Below are 22,248 nucleotides of genomic sequence, written 5' to 3'. Positions count from 1 at the left end.
ATGCTTACCTCAAGGATCTGGTCTCCGGCCCACAGCCTGCCATCCCTAGCTGCCGCCCCTTCTTCATAAACTTCATGGATCACGATGGCATCCTGTGGGGACAAAGGGCTGCTGAGCAATCCCCACAACACCCCGTGTGCCACAACCCCACACACGCCACGCCGGGAGAAAGAGTGCTACCAACATACAGAGATAGCTGCCATCGTCCCCAGTAAGAAAAATACCACCACGCTCAGAATGTACAGACAGCTAATAAAAAGGCACAAAGGGTTTTGTTCACCACTGCAGGCTGGTCTCGGCTAGAGCTTTTTAGGCTTCTGTGGCTCCTATCAGTTTTATACATTGGCATCGAGCAATACGTGAACTCGGTGTGAACTGGTGTATTAATATCGTCTACTTTTTATGATATAATTTAAAACCAGATTCTTTGGAGCACTGAATGTTTTTAGGGACTTGGCATAGGTCTCCGCTTTAAGCAAGAGCTGAATGCCTTGTGGTAAATAGCGCTGGTTAAATCTGTAAGAAATGAAATCCAGAAGAAACGAACAATGGCAAATGTTAGTTTATTACTGAGGTTGGAAAATGTAGGCAGTGGCAGATGTAGCTTCAGGGAAGGTTTCAGTGATTTAATCTTATTGCCAGCAATAGATGTCCCCAAAGAAAAAGCATTACAAAGAACATACTGTTCTCTTGCTGGTGCTTTCCCTTTGCATTGTTCTGGTTTGAGGTTTTTTTTTTTTTTTTTTTTTTCCCCCCCTGAAACAAATAGGTGAACATCCTGCTGCAGAGCTTCAGCTGTGACGCTACCAGTGCTCACAAATAGGTGGCCCACTTCAGAGCCACGAGCCACACTTTCTCCTTTACAATCGCTGTGGATATACAGGAGGCAATTTATTTAGGAGGTATCAGACAATTCAGCCCTCAGACAAACACAACCAACAAAGCTGCTGTGGCTATGGAGCTCCTCCAGGAGCTTGCCACACCAGCCAAGCATAAGGCTCTCGCTGTGCCAGGTTGGCATGGTGCATGCCACGCCACGCAGCCTTCCCATGGCAGGAGCAGGAAATAAGAGGCTGTGAGGCTGTGGGAGAACAAAGTGCACTCGTGTTTTGATAACACTGTAGATAGTACATCTCTCATCACTGAGTTAATCCCCTCCCCCCTGTGTTGCTTTGCGATGTTTCCCCAGCACACACGGTGTATGTTGAACAGAAAGAAGCCGAATGCCCTAAAGCTAGCGCTCTGATCAAGACAACACTGGGAGCATTACTCTCTTTCATTCCCACTACACCTTATTTAATGATGTAAACTTGTATCTACAGCCGCTCCGCTGCTGCTGAAGCACAGCACTGCCATCATAAGCTTCATGTTTGATACATGTACACCAGTCACTGCAAAAAGCCTGAAGGGTTTTAATCACAAATGGATTACAGTTGATACGAGTGTCCCAGATGGGGAAAAAGAGATTTCAATCTACATAAACGAAGGCAAAATACTATGAGCTGTGTACCATGGTAATTAAGAAAATCAAACGAACAGTCTGATTTAAAAAAATAAAAATAAAAAATACCATTGGCGACCCATTGGCAGGGTTTTCTTGAAGTAACTGGAGCAGCAATAACCAAAGGGACTGAGCAACATGTCCACATCCTCATCAGCAGCAACACCGCGAGCCTCTGCTGCACATCTGAGATCTTTTCTCAGTCTCTTTCTCTTTTATTGTTACCTCTGTTTTCAAAATGACCATCTAACTCGAGTCAACACAAGAGATTTCTGTCCGAGCGACAGCCAACAGGGTGACAGTGATGTATATTTTCACATGTATTTTGTCACCCAAGGCAGATCATGGATAATGTTGGGAAATGATGAGTCTTAGATTTAGTACTTCAACAGCACGCTTTGTTTTTACTATTGTAAACACTTTCTGGCAGAAGGCATTTAGAAATCACCAACAGAACACAAAATATCGACCAGCTTCCCATGACAGCATCTTTGAAGGGAGCATACAAACGGGAGGGGCAATGGCTGCTTACAAGGGTGGATAGCAAGAGGACAAGGGGGAACGGTTTCAAACTGAGACAGGGGAGGTTTAGGTTGGATATTAGGAGGAAGTTTTTCACCCAGAGGTTGGTGAGGCACTGGAACAGGTTGCCCAAGGAGGCTGTGGATGCCCCATCCCTGCAGGCATCCAAGGCCAGGCTGGATGTGGCTCTGGGCAGCCTGGGCTGCTGGTTGGCGACCTGCACACAGCAGGGGGTTGGAACTGGATGAGCAGTGTGCTCCTTTTCAAACCAGGCCATTCTATGATTCAAGTCAGGCATGCAAGGACAGTGGATGAATAAGATGTTCTGAAGGAAAATGGCATGTGATGGCATAACAGCAGACTGGGCACGTACACAAGAAGGTTAATTAAACCCTTTCAGACTATTTAATCTGATATTTCCTAAGCTCTGAGCAAGGAATTTTCAACCTTATTTCTTAAAGTTTGTTTTCCACCTGTGATTATTTAAAAAATGGTTAAAAAAAAAAAAAAATCCCTGAAGCTACCAGCTTTTTCCAGTATTGCTTTAGTAAAAGTAAAACCACACATACCTAAAGCTCAGATTTGGGAACCTCCAAACGTTATCAGTTTGAGTAATCTGCATCATCTATTTGCAAAGGCAACAACTCTACTCTGCGGTTCCTGCATGTGTTAGAAGCCAGACCTAGAACTAAAAATACATATGGCACGAAAAGGTACATTCCTATTCAGCCTGTGCCTACCCTGGAAGGAAACACCCAGCTGACTTGCCAAAGTACTGTTTTCTCAAACAGTTTGTTTTCTTTAAAAAAAAAAAATAGTTGTAAGAGGCTTATTGAATCAATTAAAAAACAGAATGAAGAAACATGCCTGCAGTGGGCCATAGCATCAATTAGCCTTACCTTCCTTAGCTTATGAATTATGACAGAAGACGCCTTACCTCTGTTATTTCTGGCATCAACTCAATACATATTTAACCCAGAAGTAGTGTTTTTCCACTGAATCTAGAGGGATCTGGACAGACTCCGTTAGTTTTGATCATCCATGACAAATGGCTAGAAATTACTGATGTTATTAAATATTTTTATTGACATCAATATTTTAAAGCAGTTTGAACACACAGTCAAGAGACGTAACGTATTATTCCAGCCATCTAACTACTGAGCCCCAGTCTGTAATGCCAGATTGGGGCTGTAACACTCATCTCAGTGCATTAGAAAACAAACTGGGATCTATCCCGACTAAGCCAATACAGAACATTTATTTGAAGGATGGGTTCTGGTAATTGAACATCTGCAGCTCCTACTCACTAGCTTCAAACTCAGTTGTGTGCTAAGAATCTTGACAAGTCAAGACTTAAGTAGTTAAGAAAAAAAAAATCAATCAATCAAATGGAGAGGGAAGGGAAGTGGTGTCAGTGTCCAACTGTATGCTAACAGTGGCCACAGACAGATTTTCTCTCACATCCTCCTCTCACTCCCAGTTACGTACAGATTAAGGCAGCCCATAATACAGCTTGTCAGAGCTGCAAAAACTCTTAGTGCAGGAGGGGGAAATAAAAACACTCTTACCATATCAAGAACACTGCTATTTAAAGAAAGATATCTTGTTGCTGAAAGCATACGCTTCATAGGGTTTACAAATACATTCCAGAACCTACAGCTCTCATCTCTGTATATTTTGACAAAGACTCTCATTAGTCTGGCACCATTATAAGAATCAGGAATTAATGCAAAGTTTAACATTTCCTATATGTGAAGGCAGGATGCACAAAACAAACCAGGGCAAAAAATCAGTATAATTTCATGCTAAACAAAGTCCATGCTTGCAGGTGTAATCCAAGACTACCTGACCATGAAAACTTTGGAAATTGAATTAGAAGGGAAGCTGTCTGCTACTGCTGAGCTAACTAATGCTTTTATTGGAGGCTAACGAAATGGAAGGGCCTGCAGTTCAGTGGAATGAAGCTGAATACACTGACTCTATCTATACTGAATTGCTAAAAACCCAACCAGAGTGGTCCTAAACCACAGGAGGAACCTGTTTGATAAGTGAAGTGCTTATCAAACGTGCCCTGCCGTACATTAGACAGTGCTTTGGAAGGTTCAGGTTTGGGCTGTGGGGCAGCCATGCCCCACTTGCTATCGCTTTACCAGAATATTATGGTTGTTGCACAGCCTTCTTGCAAAGAAAGGGCAGGGAAAGGAGTGCCAATTCTCACACTGACAGAAGAGATTTTTGGCTGTGGAAGGAAAGGCAAAGGCCGAGAAGCAGTAGAGTTCTTGATCAACACCATGAAGAACAGCTTTAGTGAAGAGGTAATGACTACTGAACAGTGAGTGCACGGCTGCTAAATTTTGCAAGCTTGCCTATCTGAGAATCTTCTCTTGGGAACTACAATGCATAAAACATACAAAGTGTGATCTACATCGTGTTTCCTTCTAAGGGAGGGGAACAGTGCTGAACTCTTGGGAATCTGATCTCAACTCCACCAAAGCTGTGGGTATTTCTTCTGCTTGATTTATAACAACTTGGAGACGTGGCAGGGGAAGGCTATCAACTCACCGTCAGCAGAGAGCACAAATAGAAACACTTCCATTAAGAATTACATTCAGTAAGAGTGACAGCTTAATCCCTGTATCTTAAATGTCGAGAAGTGCTAAGGCAGAGACCTCAGGCAATGACCACGTAGCACTGTCTTAATTGAACCTTGGGGAGAAAGGTGGCAAAGTCAGCTTCCTATTCAGGAAAATCACTGACCAAGCAAACTTAAAAAGCCTGCAGGACCATAAACAGTGCTGAGGAAGGCTCACAAGCTGTCTGGCTTTAGGCTGAGACTGCTCACGCATTTGCTGCAAGTTTATTGCATCTGAGCCAGTTTCTTCTATGCAGCCATTCTGCAGAATGACAGGTTTGCAATGCAGGTGCCCTTTTCAATGGAAAACCAACCCCACATCTGGGTTGTTTGCAAATGCTGGGAGCGGAGAGTGAAGGAGTAAATGGAAGCAAGTAACGAAGGAGGTTCAGCAAAAAATAGTGGGTATTTTGATGAAGTGGTATCATTTGATAAAAGGTGGAAGAGTATACAAGAAGTGAAAATTCAAAAGAATTGGGGCAGAGAAATCCCCATTTAGTTGACTGAACCTGAAAGAAAAAGGCCTAAATTCTGCCTATCCCTTCTCTATGGCTTCTTGCCATAGTACTGAGTAGTTCTTAACTACTTCAGATCATTCACAACAAGCTATTCCTTTAACTGAACTGCTATTAACTTGTAGTTTGCCTTTGCTCTGCTACTCGTCTGAGACCCAGCCGTTATTTTGACAGGATCAAAGGCACTTCACAGAAGTGAAGTGAACCACTACACGTGGAGGACTGCAATAATCACCAGCACAAAACGGCACCGAGTAAGGTGCTCAGTTGGAAACAAGTTGTTTTAAAACCCCAGACTGTGCTTTCCAAGATGTGCTTTTTAAAGTTGCAATCATGAGACAAAAACCAGAACAGTCATGGGCGTAGAAACCAGATCCATCGCTCTGTCCCCCATGGCTGTAAGGCTCTCTCTGCCACCATAGGCACCAGCAGCCATTTGTCCCAGACAACAAAGCACTGCATGGAAAAAAGGTACGTGTCTCCCAGAGCAGACACTTCTGAGCACACAGATGGCTAATGCTGAACATCCAGATCAAAACAGCGACAATAGGTTTTTGGGAACCTTCATGGCTGGGCAGTGATGGAAAGCAGGCAGAGCAAACTGTTGGGACTGTATAAATCCTAAGTGCCTGTATCTCAGTTTGGGCTGTAGTTAGGCAAATGCAATCTACCAGAATTATGGTACGCAATAGAAGGAAAAAAGCTTTCTGTGTGCATTTGAGTACTTTCCTGAGGAAGCAAAGAAATAAGCTACAGAACATCCTGGAAAAGATACTTGCAGAGTTAGTTGACAAGTTGTATTTTCCTAAGCTATTATTACACATTTTCAACAAATTTCCTACACAGCTACAAACGTTACACTAAATTAACTTTTAGTATAGATAATAAAGTTACAAGGGCTTTTGCTGACTACAGGATTAGACTTATCTCTTTCCCAGGGCAAGTAAAACGTCATTAGTTATTTCCTTTTCAACTTTTATAATACTTTGTCCAGAGCAGTAAAATTGTCATTTAGTTTTTACAGGCTGGTTCACAGATAAAGTAGAAATCAACCAGTTGCATAGGGTGTTTTGCTGAAGAATTAGCCCCATATAAGCATCTTTCAGCAGCCAGAATAAAGGCAGCTGCTCCTTACTTGTAGGCACAGGAAATTACAACCATTCTGATAGGATCTTCCACTTGCAGATCAAAATGGAGCTTAAAAGACAGCAGCTCAGCAACAAAAGCTGAAGGTCATGCTCAAAGCAAATCACTTGACTTCTCACAGAAGTTTACCTAATGCCGTGTCCTGCGTACACTTCTTTGCAACACTCAAATATTTTGAATCTGCTAGCATTCGCAAACCATTAACAGGCACCCAAAATCCCAAGCCAAACACTACTGTAATAAAACAGACTATATAATATAAAAATGTATTACTGTGTTAATGTAAAAATGCTTTACCGTTGCATGATACTGAAAAACTTCTCTACTCAAGGTCAAAACAAAAGGTCTGTTTCCCATTTAAGAACAAGCCCTTGCAAGAGACGGTGTTCACTTGCCAGCTTTCATAAAAAAGATTAATCCACAACATCAATATGAATATAATTTTTCATACTAAAATACAGATTTATTTTAAGGAAGTGGATAATATTTGTATTACATTTTATAGGCCCCTATAGTTACATCTGGTCCTTATTTATTTAAATTTTATTCAGCTTGCATAATATTTTTGCTTACAGTTATATTCTCTAAGATCAGAAAAGCTCAAACCTGAAAATTCAATGGCACTATTCATTAACATTCCTTCGGTCTGCAGTCATAGACATTTGCAAGCTCTCCTTTGATTCTGAAATAATAAAACTAAGGTAATAAGATGTTTAGTGTAAAAATATATGACTTAAGTCAGAATGATAGAAAGAGCTATGTTTCTATGAATCACATGCCAAAGCAAACCCAAGTTTTTCAAAAAGTATACATGCTCATTTTAAAGGGAATAATAAAACACAGAGCTACATATTAAAATGTTAACTCTCTCACTCTCATTATTTCATTAAATAAAAAAATATGAACATTTACAGTGCACTGTGCATAACACAGAATAGAAAGGATGCCTGAGATCCTGAACACGTATAAGATATGAAGCCAAAGTCAGTGGTTTCAACTGCCAGCAAACAAGATACCCCTGAAGTCCATTTTGATATGTCCTACTGCTTTTGTATATCGTTAGCTTAAATGTTATGGTTGATTTACACTCCTGGAAGAAACCAACTTCTTCAAGCAAATCGTTGCTAGCCATACAGTCAGCCCAACCATTGCCAAAGATCTATCAAATACATGATTTGCAAAACTTACTGCTTTAGTTCCCATTTGTGATAACTCATGTACAAAGCAGTTTGGTTTTTTCATGCTGTGCAACATAATGTCATTTTTGGAATTATGATGAATCCATCAATTTCATTTTTACATTACCCAACCAGGAGTCAAAGCAATTCCTCACAATTTCATGCTAAATATGTTTATCACTGTCAATAAATTGTCTTCTAATTCATGTAAGTGACAGCTAACAAGTAATTGAATGTTTTTCCCTCCCATCACAAACCTTTCTCCTACAATACCCAAGTCATGATAAAAAAACAAACAAACAAAAACCTTGGAACTCCTATTACCAATTTTTCTTCTCTTGCTCCATTCACTGTGTAATAGATTTAACAGCATCAGTATCTATATTGAATGTACTGATGAAATCCTCCTGAGGCCAATGTCTTGCTTTTCATTTGTGGTTACAAGGTAAGCATATTCCACTGAAACAGTTCAGTCTTAGTTGGACTTGATGGCTGCATGAAAAGTTGCTCAGACCTTGACTGTCTATAACTGATGGAGCTATTTTTTGCCTGAATATAAATACAACTGAGATTGGCAGGGGAGGAGGAAGGGAAAGAAAGCCCAACTGATGGAGAAATTGTTTGTTTAGTAACGGAGAAGTCACATCAGTCCTCACACTGAGCTACATCTTCACTGCTGAATGTGCAGCACAGCACAAACCACAGATAGCAGACTTGACTCTGGTGTTGGTAACAGCCTGGTCTTGGCAGCAAGGAGATCCTAGCAGGGTAATTAGCCCTCACAGCTCCAGGGGCAAACAGCGAGTCCTGAACAGCTGCAATTTAAAGTCACTGTTTTCTTGATTATTCCCTTGCTCTTCCTTAACAGATGGGGTTTATGCAAGGTATGACTCACCTGAACTGACAGAATAAATCTAAATATTCTTCTGTCAAACTGCATCCCAACCATCACTCCCCCTGCTCTGCTGCACACCAGAAAGCCTCCTGGGCTAGCAGAGGTGATTAGGAAAGACTTTCCTTTCTGACTCTTGTGTTACAGCTCTCACAGCAACTAGCATTATAGCTGAGCACAGGCAAACTCTGCTGCTTTTTGGATCATGGCTTAAGTTTTCCAGTTTCCTGGCTTTGTGGACCACTTTATTTTACAGATGGAATACCTTAAAGTCTGTTAATTGCCTTAAAAATACTTTTTACTAAAGCCAGCTGAAAGCAAAAGCAAAAAAAAAAAAAAGTATATATCAAAGCAGACGACCCAGAACAAAAATTCTACACAAGAAGTTTGTGGTCATCTTCAATAAAAAAGATACAGGACACAGATTGCTTCTTTTTATTCCATCACTGTTGCTCCTATAAGATACCTGACTGCCTTCCTAGCTCCAAACAGCCCTTAGGTTACTGCTTCTGTAACACATTTTTCCAATTTATATTCCATCTTTAGCACTGAATTGTGGCTTCAAACCCCACCTGAGTCTCTCTCTGTACTCTCCTCCTTTCCTGTGGTTTTCTAACTCGGTCTGAGGGGAATGTCCATGCACCAGCCTCAACTGCCCTGTGACATGTCTGAGCACCTTCATCGCCCAGGCAGCACAGAGCCATAACTACGAGTTATCAACTTGACCATTACTTAATAATCCACTTGGAAGCAGAACAGTGCTCTCACCTACCTGTTTTTATCTTAGAGCAATGTTTTTTCCACATACTGCTGAGACTGAAGTCCTTTTTAATTGACAATTTAATTTATATAAAATCATAGAATCATTAAGGCTGGAAAAGACCACGGGGATCATCAAGTCCCACCATCAACCCCTCACCCGTGCCCACTAAGTGAGCAAGTTGCTCACTGCCCCCGACATGGCAGCATTCACCCACTCTGGGGTGACAATGGAGTTAGGATCAATTAGTTCCACACGCAATATGGAGAAGCACAGGGACAGCTTTCTAAAATGAACCCTCGATTCTCTGAAAAAAGAAAAAAAGCAGAATAACTAAGCAGCATTTCCTAACTTCATGCTACCAACAGAACCGCTGGCCCCATGTGCCATTGCTGATCACTGGCCCAGAGTGGGACTGCCCCAGCCCAGAGCCCTGCCTTGCTGGCCCAAAGCTGGAGGCCTGCCCGGCGCTCCCAGCAGCACTGCACGAGGTCAGCCATGTTCTGGGGCCTGAAGGCCTGCGTCCCATGGCTGCAGTGCCTCAGGCGCCCTGGGAGTGCTGGCAGCTGCCAAGTGACAGTGACACTCCTGTCAGGTTTATGGCTGCTATTTGCAGCAGTGGGAGCGACAGGCTTTTATAAATCATTCAGCCAGGGGAGGGAGAGGGCAGGAGGGTGTCCTGGGGAGCTGCGTTCAAGCCCCAGACCTCATTTTGGGATGTATTTTTCTTTTCTTAGGGGGAAGTTTTGTTTTTGAATTCCCACTCAGAGTTACTTTTACAAGTTTGATTGGACTACAACCAAATAAAAAAAGACTTCTCACAAATGGAAAACCCTGTACTTCAGCCAGCTCTGCTCTGCAGTTTAATTGCTTTAAAGAGAGGCCATGTGTTGTGCTCTCTCAGGGGTAAAGGAGAAGGTGAAAGGAAAGACAGTGAAGGAAAAAATAATATAAAAACAAAACCAAAACCCCATCAACCCTCAGAATAGAAGGAAGCAGGATCCCCAGCAGCCTGGAACTTGACCCCATAAAGACAAATCCCCAGGACAGTCTTTCCTTCCTCTCTTCTATGAGCACATCCTTCCAGCTGATGCTCCCCTGCTCTCTTCTAAGCACGCAGTCATAACCCTTCGTTGTAAATACATGCAACTCAAAAGGTTTTGCAGGTTTAATGGGATGGTCAACTTCTCAACAGTAAAACGTTTTACAGGGGTTGAGCCATCACTTTCAACCTCCCAAACAACTAAATCTTTCTGCTCACAGGCTGTATTTTTCAAGATGCTACTTGATGACTTTTGATGAAATTCTTAAGGTTATGGCTTAAAAGCCATATTCCGTGTTTCGTTCTGATGTGCCCCTTTTGTAGGCTGCCAAGTTTATTATTCCAGAAGCTGGAACTGTTTAAAATAGATCCAGAACATTCTGAAGTGAGCTGTCCTATCATATATGAACCGCTGTTGTGTGTCAGTGCTGACTACCAATAGCCAGTTATGCATTTTTAGACTGAGTGCATTTGAAAACCACAGCCTCCCCCTATCTCCAGCACTGACAAAGCACTGGGGCTGGGTCTCTTCATCATCTACCAGCCACTTGCACACCTGTACAGGTATGAAATAAAGATACTCCAGTAGAGAAGGAGTAAGACAGGTGTCTGTGTCTTGTTTTCTCACAGAAGAGAAAGGCAGAACAAGTTTCTGCAGTTGTGCAGCAGACATGGGCATCAGCCCCACTGACTTGCCACTACTCTGCCCTCTGCCTCCAGTGGAGCATGTTTTCATGGCCCTGTCATGGCATCTCATCTCTGTGGTCTGTGTGCACTGAACTGTAGGAGCATGAAAGACAGCAAATCCCTCCTTCACGCCTCCAGAAATAAGCTCCGAGAGGTTCTATTCCCATTCTGACTCCAATTTGACAATTCCCATTTCAAAAAGTACCTTTATGAACAAACAAACAAACCCCAAGCAAACCCAAAACTAGTGAAACCTATTACAGCATAGCATTAACTTCACTGCACTGGAAAAGACTGTGGGTCTTGAGTATACAATTTCTGTCACATGACTGGACCTTTGGAAGTGATGAACTTCTACAGCACTACTGCATAAGCAGTGAAGCTTTAAGTCAATTTATTTTGCTTATCTTGAAAGTGAAATACATCCCACCATTTAAATGATGGAGAGTAAGAAAAAATAGATCGCTCAGCATCAATTATCTGTTTTGTTGCATTTCTACTCTAGTCCAAGAAGCCCAAACAGAAAATTTCTTAGTCTTGATTATCATCTTCTTTTACCTCTTAACCTCTCTCCATTCTGTTATATAAATTATTACAGATTTTTATCAAAGCTTTTAGACTTCATGGCAAAAATAACCCACACCAAACCTCAAAATAATTTGGGAGAGACTGGCAGTACAGGACAGAGTGATGTTGATCCCACCATCACACATCCCGGGCTGCCTGCTTTGAGAACAGTTTGCAGGGACTCATTTTGGGAGGTCTTATAATGCAAGAATGAGAAACGTTGGAACTCAGACCTCTCTTCCCCATGAGTTTCACATTTACTGCATAGACCTCTTAAATAAAAACTCCTACAAAGACACTTTAATGATTATGTAACGAAAGCACAAACCTTAACCAAAGCCACTTACTTAATTTAAAACTTTTGCATTTTTCTCATCTGCTCTGTAAAGTAGGTATTTGTAATTTTCATTTATTTATATGAAAATCTCATGAAAGACATGTACCAGATTGTGTCTGACAGACTGCCACGTATTATTTCCAAATTCCAGTTAAATGAAAAAAGCAGAGAGATGATTCATGCTGAAACTCCTATTTGAATTTACTCAGCACTGAGGAGCTAGATAAAAAAGAGACTAGATACAAAACGGTGCATGGCTGGACAGAGTGAAAATTGTATAGGCTGATTTAGCCTTCAGAGTAACTCAGATCTATCTCCATGTGAAACAGTAATTCATTCGGTCTCCACGTAGTCAGAGACTTAGATAAGTGGGATGGCAAGCTGAACCTTTTCCAATTTCAGCTTTCATGCTGTAGAAGATACAGCCTACGATTTGCAAAAATAAAATGACTTTATTCCTTACACTTGCTTTTTTCCTTGGTCTGGAAAAAGATTATTACATTGCAACTATTTAAAATCTGTGTCTGCTGACACTCAAAGCACATTATTATTTAACGATAAACCAACACGATATTTTGGGGAACAGTTGCAGATAACAAAGCAGGTCTTGTTCCTAATCTCTCTGTGGTGTGGGATTCAGAAGAACCCAATAAAGACCCCTCTGTAACTGATACATTTACTGAAAGAAATGAACGTGACATTTAAAAGTAAGCTATTTAAAAATATAGCATCTCCTAAATGGAGAGAGGAATCAAAACATCAACAGCAGAGGCAAAAATGGGTTTAGAGTAAATAACTTGCTGAGTTTACACTTGAACTGTTGTATTTTAAAATAGATGAAGACAATTTCTTTTCTCGAACAGCATAGCCAAGGTCAGATTAAGCTTGAAGACACAGAATTACAACAGGAAACAATAGATAGAAGGCAAAATCATCAATGTGATTCCGAAGACTGTAGTTTCTACTTTCTCCTCCATGTACTGACCAATTCATTAGGCTATTAAGGGACTAATGGCATAGTTTCTTTACCTCTTATTAGTTAGCAGGGACAATAATATATTAGTTTAACAGCAGCTCACCAGTGGAGTGTCCTTCCCTCCAACAATGCTGAGTCCAAGTCCTGATCGACCCTTAGATATCTCTATAGTCATCTCCTGTCCAGGAACAATAGGACATGTTGCTGGATCCACAGGCAATGGAGGTGGTAAAATATCTAAGAACACAAAAGGGTAAAAGAATAAGTCACACTATCAGACAAGAAAATAAAACAATTTAAGTAGTCATATGAGAGCAACTAATTAAACTCTCTTGTTTTGCTCTTCATCCAATCTAAATCAACCTTGAAGATTACGGTGAGTCACTTCTGAAGTCTCTAAATTAGAACAACTCCAGAGCTCTAGGAGTAAATGTTCAGAGAATATGTCTGGGAGGACATTTAATTCAGATATGATCTATGTAATTAGGGTAACAATAGCAAGGTGTATTCCAGTCAGGGTATATAAGGCTATTTCCCAACACTATAGAAATGCCAGGATGTCCCAGATTATCTATCTTTATTTTCATTAAAAAAATGAGCAACACCTTTAAAATCTCGGATTAGGTATTAAATACATACAGTATCACTGAAAAAAAAAAACAAAAAATATTTCATACTGCGGTTTGTGATTTCTGTGTCTGGAGAGAGATAAGTAGGTGCTGCCACCAGGGATATCTCCTGCAAGTTGGCTGGTACTTTTGCTGAAGATTTGGATTGTTTCATCTGTTTAAGGACCTAAAAGTGAAGCACAGTGGAAGCACAAGAAATCAGTTATCAAACACAGAAATGCACGTTAAGGACCAGTTGTCTCCGTGATTAGCATGTCCTACTAAATCTACCAAGTCAACAGACAGGAAACATGTAATAAGCATAGGTGATGAACTGAAAACATTCAATTTAAAAATAAATGACAAATCAGAAAGACTGGATAACTGCACTTCCAGCAATGCTTGTGTAGGAAGCTTGTGTGAAGAGAACTTCACCCTTCTCAGTGGTGTCTCATGCCAAAAAATTGCTTTGTTTGTTTGAACAAAGAACATTCCTGACATTAGCCTGTCTGACTATTCCAATGTACTGAAGGAGAAAGAAATCGTTTTTAAAGTCCCACCTCTCAAAAATTTTTTTGTATTTCTCCAGTTACCCTACATCCCCCCAAAATCACACAATCTATGGCTAAATCCAGCTCTCTAAGATAAATACACCTACATCTTCTGGGAGCTGCTCCTCTACTTCCAACTGATCCACCAACACCGGTTTGTCAGCTTTATACTTCACATCCTAAAAAGTCAAAAAGGAAAGTGAGGTATAATTGAAAATGTAATATAATCTTAAATACAATATCCTCCAAAGCCAGAAACCAGGCTATTCTGGTTAAATACAGTGACGTTTCATCATCACTGGAAGTACACTTCTAGTGCACACAGCTGAAGTCCAAAAATTAGAAAAGTTACTTAGAAAAGAATTAAGAATTACTAGAAATTACTATGAATACAAAGATTAACAAGAATTACTAACAATGCATTACATTTTAGGAGTGGATTTTCTGGGAAGGGATTATCCTGCATTATTTATTTTGTTCCCGAAAAACATGAAACTAGAAAGGAGATGGAAGCACATTCTGCGGAGTGATGGGATCAGCCATTCCCATGTGACATGGAAACATACAGGTATAGACCATACAGTGCCTATAGCTGAAAGGAGTTCAAAGTCATCAGTTGTCTCTTTTTTTTAATTGCTTCTCAGTAGAACTGAACATACTGCTTGTACTTAAATAAAGCAACTGCTTACAATGCATAAAGCAGCCTCATTAGGAATGTCTCGAACAATGGCACAATCACAGGCACCACTTGTATCCCAATTTCTTTCCACACTCTTTTAATACACTAAGGTACATTTTTTCTTCTCCAAGTGTCTCCAGATAGTTACAGTGCCCTCCCTTTGTTATTTCTGTGCCAAGCCTGGGCCACTTTGATCACACCATTAGATTTGGTTATCTTACCTCAAGTTAAAAGCACTGATAAACAAGCTTTTTGAAAAGCTGAAAAACAACTTCAAAAGACAGAGATATTCTGCAGCTCAAAAGAATTTCTAATTAAGATGACAATTCATACATAAAATAAATCAAATTTTAGGTTACCAAGCTTGGAAATACTGGCCTTGTTTCCTGTTGCCATATTACATTTAACCACATGCCAAGCCCCATAGGCTTATCTCCTGATTTTTTTTCTTGCTGTGCTCATACAACAGAAACTGTTACCCAAAGGGATAATAAAAAAAGTGAGAAAGAGTGATCTCAATCTCATGTTATCTGGAGGATTGGGAGAGAAGTGGGAAGGTTGCTTTGTCACTTTATGAGAGATTGTTTTAATGAGCAATACCAAATAATTCCATACTTCCCTATTCCATTCTGATACACAACTAAAATGTGAAACTTCACCTTTAAAACCCTCTAATCCTCTCCACTGAAGCTCACACTATGCTGGAGGCATCTGGACAAAATGAAGAAATTTACAGCCACTCCAACACTGCATTGCACACTCAGCAACTGCCATAAGCCTGTGACCCAGCTGGCTTAATGGAATTCATTTCCCAGCTACATTCAGAAGCATTTTTACAAAGCTCCTCCTCTTTGTTAGTGCATCAAGAACACCTTTTCTGTTTGTCTTAAGGACAGATTGCTGTTCCAAGTTCAGATCTTTAAGCAAAGTGAATCCACTCCCCCCAGTGAAGCTCAATGTGATTTTCCCACTGGCGAGTGATGCACACGCTGCCAGGACACGAGGTGTTTCAGAGCATGTGCAGTGGCTGTTTGAGCCACTTTCACCTTCATAAAGCTACAAGTTTTGTGAATCACTCCAGGTCCCCATCTATTGATTCCCTCCAGCACCACCACACAGAAAGCAGGAGGGCAGCAGTGCTCAGAGCACCATGGCCTGCTATTAGGACACCTCAAACAGCAGCTAATAAGCATGCAAGCTTTGCCTAATGCTTCCATTGGCTCCAGTTCAGATATAAAGTTGTTTTCTTTCCCCTTCTTATCGTCCAAGTCTACAACAATGTCCATTACATAACTTTAATAAGTATAAAGTGATGAAGTGACAACAAAAAGTATCTCGGGAGAGGCTGACAAATTTATCAGCTGCACAGGATGATAGGAAAACTTTTTTTTATTGCTGCTGTCACTTGGTGAGACATCCTGTCTGTGCTCTGAGCTGCATGCACTTGCAGAAGATCTGCTGATAAGCACATACTTTCTGTTTACCCAGTGAACTTGATCTCACATGTTGACTTTTACATTCCTGATTTATCCTGACATAAGACTGAGAAATTCAATAACAATGGTGAAGCAGCATTAGCTCCAGTAGCAGCCATCACGCTATGAAAAACAAGGCACTGTTTTCTTTTGCCTCAACAGCCACTGAAAGATTGCAACAGAAATCTCTCTTCCTCAAAACACCTCAAAATCTTGTGGTGCAATTATAGTGTTGAAGTCTTAATGCCACTATGACTCCATATCCTGATGGTCTGATGAGTTTGATGACAACCAATTTTTTTCAGCATTTATGAAAATAAGATAAATGTTTGCCACGTAATTTTAAAATCTGACATTCAGAAGCTTGTATCCAGTATTTTTCATCCATTTATGCTTTCAAATTAAGGGTTGGCCCAACTGAAGCCACAAGGTACCGAGCAGTCTCATTCACAGACATTCAAACACTTGTCTAGATCTACCTCCCAGTCCTTAAGTTTTTATATCTATTTATTAAATGGGAAAAAAAAATAAATCAATAAATCAAGTCTAGGAAAAATGCCATGGAACAGAGGCAGAGCTACGCGGCAGCACCAAGACTGGCACTCCTGATCTTGTCAGTGACCTGGGCCAGGTTCCTTCCTGCTGGGCCTGCTGAACACTGCATTCTGAATTCCAAAGAGCAAATTGTAGCTGCTGTCACACGAAAAACATGTAGGTGGGAAGATGAGATGGTATGGGCAGTCAGAAAGGAAAACCAAACCAAGTCCTATAGTGATACTCTCCTCACATGCATGCTCTCAATAAGTGAAGCCCTGGTCTTCTCTTACCTTCCCTCTGCCCTAGTCTGGGCCCCTCCAATACACCAGTGCTGTATCCTCTCATGTCATTTTTACTGTTCAGTCTAAAATACGGTAATTTCTATCCTCTTTTGCTTCATATCAAGCCTGAAAAGAAGCTGCCAATATTTTCTGTGCCTCCTGCTGTTCCAGTGGCATCTTACCTCCATCCCTATCTTGGGTTGTTGCACTTTTTTTTCCATTTTTATTTTTTTGCACTAAATTCATGTTCCCTCCATTATCTTTCAATAAACTGCACAGCACCATATCCTACATGAAGAGATCATTTTTTTTTTTTACAACTCATTTTGCATCTTTTTTTCCCACTTTAGTCCATAACCCATCACTTCTTTTTGCCAAGTTAACTCAGAACAGCAATAAAAGCAAGTGAATTGCACCTACAAATGAACACAAGAAAACTCTTGATTCATTTGTATCACAGCCCAAATGAGGACCTCTGAACAAAGCTAAGAAATATTTACATAAATAATTCAATTTATCTGCAATTCATTAGGAACATGAACAAATTCATTTTAAAGTTGGTTAATTTTGATACTCAAATATTTTCTTGTTATAGGACACTATAAATCTGTTCACCACATAAGAACATGATGGAGCCAGAAGAAATTAGGAAAATAAAATTAGGAAAACAAGTGTCAGTTTTCCATACTGAAGGACTGCACATACAAACTGTGCACATAAAGCAAGTCTCAGAGAATGCTCTCCTTGCAAAAAGAGTGGACTGCTGGGGATAGATTGTCTCAGCACATTGTATATACCTCTAAATTAGTCACTTCTCAGCATGTATAGTAGTTTTCCACTTTAAACTTTCAACACAGAGTCCAAAAAAGAGATTAACATTGAACCCTGAAGGACTTTCAGATTTCTCATAATGCACAATCCTGACATACTAAACAACAGCAACAAAAACCTATCTGTATGAATGAGAAGTTCAGCATACTGACAGTAACACATTAAATCAGAAGTTATGGGCTTGATGCACAAATTACTGATAGTAACTCTATAACTATGTTATTCAGGAGGCAAGACCAGATTATGATAACAGCCATTTTGGCCTTAGAATTTATGAAGCTATGAATATAAATAAGAAAATGATTTACAGACCGTATTTTTTTTCCTGATGTTTGTCACACATGGATAGCAAGAGTGGAAACCAAATCCCCTAACAGAGAAAGAGCTCCAGAGACAGCCAGAACACTACATACAAAGACTTATCTCAATATTTTAACAAATTATACTGAAGTCACAACTCATGAAAACACATGATGAAAGCTATGTACGTAAAGCAAAAGATTTGATTCTGCTCTTACACATATTGGATATTATTCTACAAAAGCGTGCTGTAACACTCCAACCCAAAGGCAGATTAAAAAAACAAAACAATCCTAAACTGTGATTGTTACTATTGATTTAAGTTGCTTACAGCTTTGCTGGGCTCCTCATCAGACAGGCTTTTCATGACAACGTCCAAGCTTGGGTCTTCTTCACTGCTTGGGGTTTCAGTGCAGCCGTGATCCTGGTAGAAAGGAATGAAAGCAGTCTTTAAACAGAGCTACGAACCCCCATAACAGCTAAAGTAAAAAAAAAAAATGTCCATGTTACCTTTCTTTTTGTTTTTCTAAACAAGTAGCAGCATGAAAAAGTAAAAAAAAAATAAAAAATAAAAAAAATCCACAATTAAAGCATTTTAATGTCCGGAGACAAATAAGTGATACAAGTTTTGAAAGACAGACCTCAGTCTGCACTCAGCCAGCCCCAAGCACAACGAGGTAGGCTGATAGCAGCACGCAGCAGCAGATCTGGGTCAACATTCAAGGCCAGGTCAAACTGGAAGCTTCCTCCCGACCTCTGGAGAGGGGACAAGTTCCCCACATGCTTAATGTGCTGAAGGAATCCCACTGCTCCTTCCTGCCTGCTGAGCAGGTTGGCAGCATCAGGACCGAGTGCTCTGCCCTGGAGGAATCGCCAAGGCCAAAGCTCTTCTACTCAGGGCACAAGGCCATGCTCAGCAGGCTTCAGCCTGGAGCACTGTCCTCCACCTGAAGAGCAAATGTCACACCTCAGGATTCAATTACTTCTGCACATCGCTGAGGGAATACTGATAAGAGCATTCAGAGACAGCTGATGGAGAACGAATGAGTGAAATTAATGGGGAAAATACTGATGTTGTTAGGCCCAAGATGCGCTCCTGAAGCTCCTCCTGCACAGTCTCTGGCTTTCAAAAAATCATAGAATGGCTTGGGTTGGAAGGCACCTCAAAGATCATCAAGTACCGACCTCTGCCACAGGCAGGGCTGCCAGCCACTAAATCAACTACCAGAGTAGGTTGCCCAGGGCCCCATCCAACTTGGCCTTGAACACCTCCAGGGATGGAGCATCCACAACCTCTGGGCAACCTGTTCCAGCACCTCACCACTCTCTCAGTCAAAAACTTGCCCCTGGCATCCAATCTAAATCTCTTGTCCTTTAGTTTAAAACCATTCCCCCTTGTCCTATCACTATCTACCTGCATAAAAAGTTGTTTTTCCTCATGTTTATAAACTCCCTTTAAATACTGGAAGGCTACAAACATGCACTGCATCCAAGATAACAGGTTTCTCTCTTTCTAGAAGAAGCCTCCACCCTGTTCAGGACTGCAGCATAACATCTTGCACCACCAACTGAATGGGTAGTAGCTTTCTGAGGGGTGAAACATTTTGAAAACTGATATTTGAGAGCAACGAATGATGTACTTTGCTTTTGGGAGTATGCTCACAGCATTACACCACAACGTAGTCTTATCCCATCTTTCATGGAATGAAGTAAAATTTATTTTAAGACTTATTTACTATTTTGCATTTTCCGTATCAGAAAGCCTTAATGAATACAGAGAAAAGATGAAGAACAGTATATGGTACCGTTGGCTCCCTGATACATATAACATTAATTGTGCTATTTAAGATGATCTGATTAGGTTCACGTTCAGCATATGTACTACATGATAAATATTTACTTTGTATTTCAAGATACAAAAGCACAGTCAGGCTTTCTTAAGACACAAACAGCTGACAAAAGAAAGCATTGTCAAATTGTATGCAACAAGAGTGTCTTTGGGGTACATTTATTTCATTGAATAAAATATGCCAAACTGGAAGTAAAACACAACATTTACTTCTGAAAACAGAGGAAACGCATATAGTAAGAGCTTGCCAGAAATGCGTGAAGCACAGCCCACACATCCACCTTGAAAGGCAAACATTGCACATAAGACTGAGCTTTTTTGCTTCCACATGCTGGGAGAGTCTAATTACAGTCTTTTGGCCACAGAACAGCATGTGACTAAACAAAGCTTTGTGGTCCATCCCAAAGATACAAATATTGAACAAAGCTTGGAACAAATGCAGGTATTAAGGAGTCAACAAAAATGGAATGAACTCGGGCTCTGTTAAATGTAGAGTAATTTGCAATCCACCAGCTGCACCTGGAGCATTCTGCTTTGATGGGGAAAGAAAAGCCAAAGCACTGCCCCAAAATGACTCAGATCCAAACAAAACCTGAGCTGCTCTCTCCCAGTACAGCGCAGCTCTGTGTCTGTATGGAAGCAGCCACTGGTGCTAAAACAATCCAAAAAGCAATAGCAAGGATGGGACCAGGAAAAGCATCCAGTGCTGCCGAGCGTGGCCTGGTGCTGCAGGGTCACAGTAATGCCCACTGAAGTATCAGGAGTTTAGTGCACCTGAATTTGTCAACTCAAGGCAAGGCCAAACCCCAGTTGAATTATAAAGCATCTTTTGCTTTATTAGTGCAAATAGAAATAGAATTAAAAAGCAACGGTAAGGCTAAACATGTGCTTTATCTGTAAAATTTAGTTACACTGTATTGAGATGTCTAAATAATAGCAATGGGGTGACACTGCAGGGATTCATGATGCACAAGGGAGCAATCGATCTACACATCTACACTGGGGCCGAGACAGCAAGAACAGTAAAGAAAACCACTGCTAACATTACCATGCTGAGGCAGTTTCTACACTGGAAGATTGCATGCTACAACAGGGCATGGAAGCTCCCTGCTCAACCAGCCCTTGTCTGCTCCTACAGCAAAAAAATTGGTCAGGAAGGAGCGAGAGCAGTGCTGGGGCACAAAATAGAGCTGTGGACCAATGCTCCCCATTCTGCTGGGATTGGCTCAAGATGCTCTCGGAATGGAGCTATGTATGCAGTGAACTCTTTACCACTGCTTGTTGTTGCTTACCCCTGCTTCATTTTTAGTGCTGCATGCAGAATATTCGCAGGGAAACAGAACGCAAAAAGTGTGAGATTTCCCGTGCAAAATATTTATATTCTGTAAGCGGATATCCATGCTCCAGGCCAAGGACCACTGCTCTAGCTGCAGAAAGGAGCAGGACAGGAGACGGCAAAGTTTTCATTCAGAGACATCTCCTCCTGCACAGCAATAACCTGATTAACAGACATCATTACTGCACACCGCTTCTTTCAGTAACGATGAGAACAATAAAAAAAGAGATGGGAAAACACACCTAGTAGGTCAAATTCCTACCCAATGCATTTTGTGATCCAGGGTATAATTAGACAAGGTGCTTGAATTTATAATGAACTGGTAATGATGATTAATCTATCTAATTAAGCAACCCCAGATTAAAACAATAACATCAATCCCCCAAATGAAAAACAGCAACAGAACAAGTCCCAACCCACAAACCTTACCTCAATAGAAGGGTGGGTGCTGGTAGGCAATGGGAAAGGAGTAACAGCCATCTGATTGACTGCATCTTCATTTCTGTACAACAAACAAGCAAACGACCAACTTATTACAAGGTAAACCACAATGGCCAAACGTTTCCTTTGAGTTGTTTTTGCTCATTAAGAAAACATTATTACTTGCATAAGAATTGCTTCTTATCAGAAGTTAAGAGTCTAGAAGAGCATTTCATTTTTTCTTGTGTTTGCTAGCAAATAGATTAAATCCCTTCTTGGGACCGCAGAAGTTTCAGCTAGGAGATCCTGACACTGCAGTCTTTGGAAATCTAATTTAACGTGGATTATCAGAGGATGCAGCTGGAATTTATGGCCCCTACATATCAATAGGTGTGCTAATGCTCTGTTAGCCTCTTCTAATAATGTCTTTACTTGTTAACTACTTGTTTAGGCTGACCAACATTCACACTGCTGAAACATTAAACTTTCTGCCAAAATAGACTGCTTTCTCTTTTTTTTGTTCGTACTTGCTGTGGTCTTTTCTAAAAGACTCAATATAAAAAGTCAGACAAGTTTTTAGACAAAGGGAAGACAAAACCTGACTTCCCTTATGAAAGAGAGCGTTA

The 22,248-nt window shown here is 40.7% G+C and overlaps 1 protein-coding gene across 11 annotated transcripts in view; it reads right to left on the bottom strand.

Moving 5' to 3' along the window:
• The window catches only part of PATJ (PATJ crumbs cell polarity complex component), a 145,983-nt gene that overhangs the window by 23,093 nt on the left and 100,642 nt on the right, over positions 1–22,248 (bottom strand). For 10 of the 11 annotated variants that reach the window (XM_090146792.1, XM_031603529.2, XM_031603510.2 and 7 more), the window contains 6 exons: positions 21,632–21,704; positions 18,349–18,441; positions 14,022–14,093; positions 13,433–13,550; positions 12,859–12,992; positions 9–92 (listed from right to left, as the gene is read on the bottom strand). In XM_090146792.1, the coding sequence (XP_090002918.1) occupies positions 9–92; positions 12,859–12,992; positions 13,433–13,550; positions 14,022–14,093; positions 18,349–18,441; positions 21,632–21,704 (574 nt within the window). The remainder of the gene's footprint in view (positions 1–8; positions 93–12,858; positions 12,993–13,432; positions 13,551–14,021; positions 14,094–18,348; positions 18,442–21,631; positions 21,705–22,248) is intronic. The other variant, XM_090146791.1, reaches the window with a different exon arrangement.

This window comes from Phasianus colchicus, chromosome 9 (assembly GCF_987193195.1).
Source record: "Phasianus colchicus chromosome 9, bPhaCol1.hap1.1, whole genome shotgun sequence".
Lineage (NCBI taxonomy): Eukaryota > Metazoa > Chordata > Aves > Galliformes > Phasianidae > Phasianus > Phasianus colchicus.
This window is presented reverse-complemented; position numbering and strand designations above follow the sequence as displayed.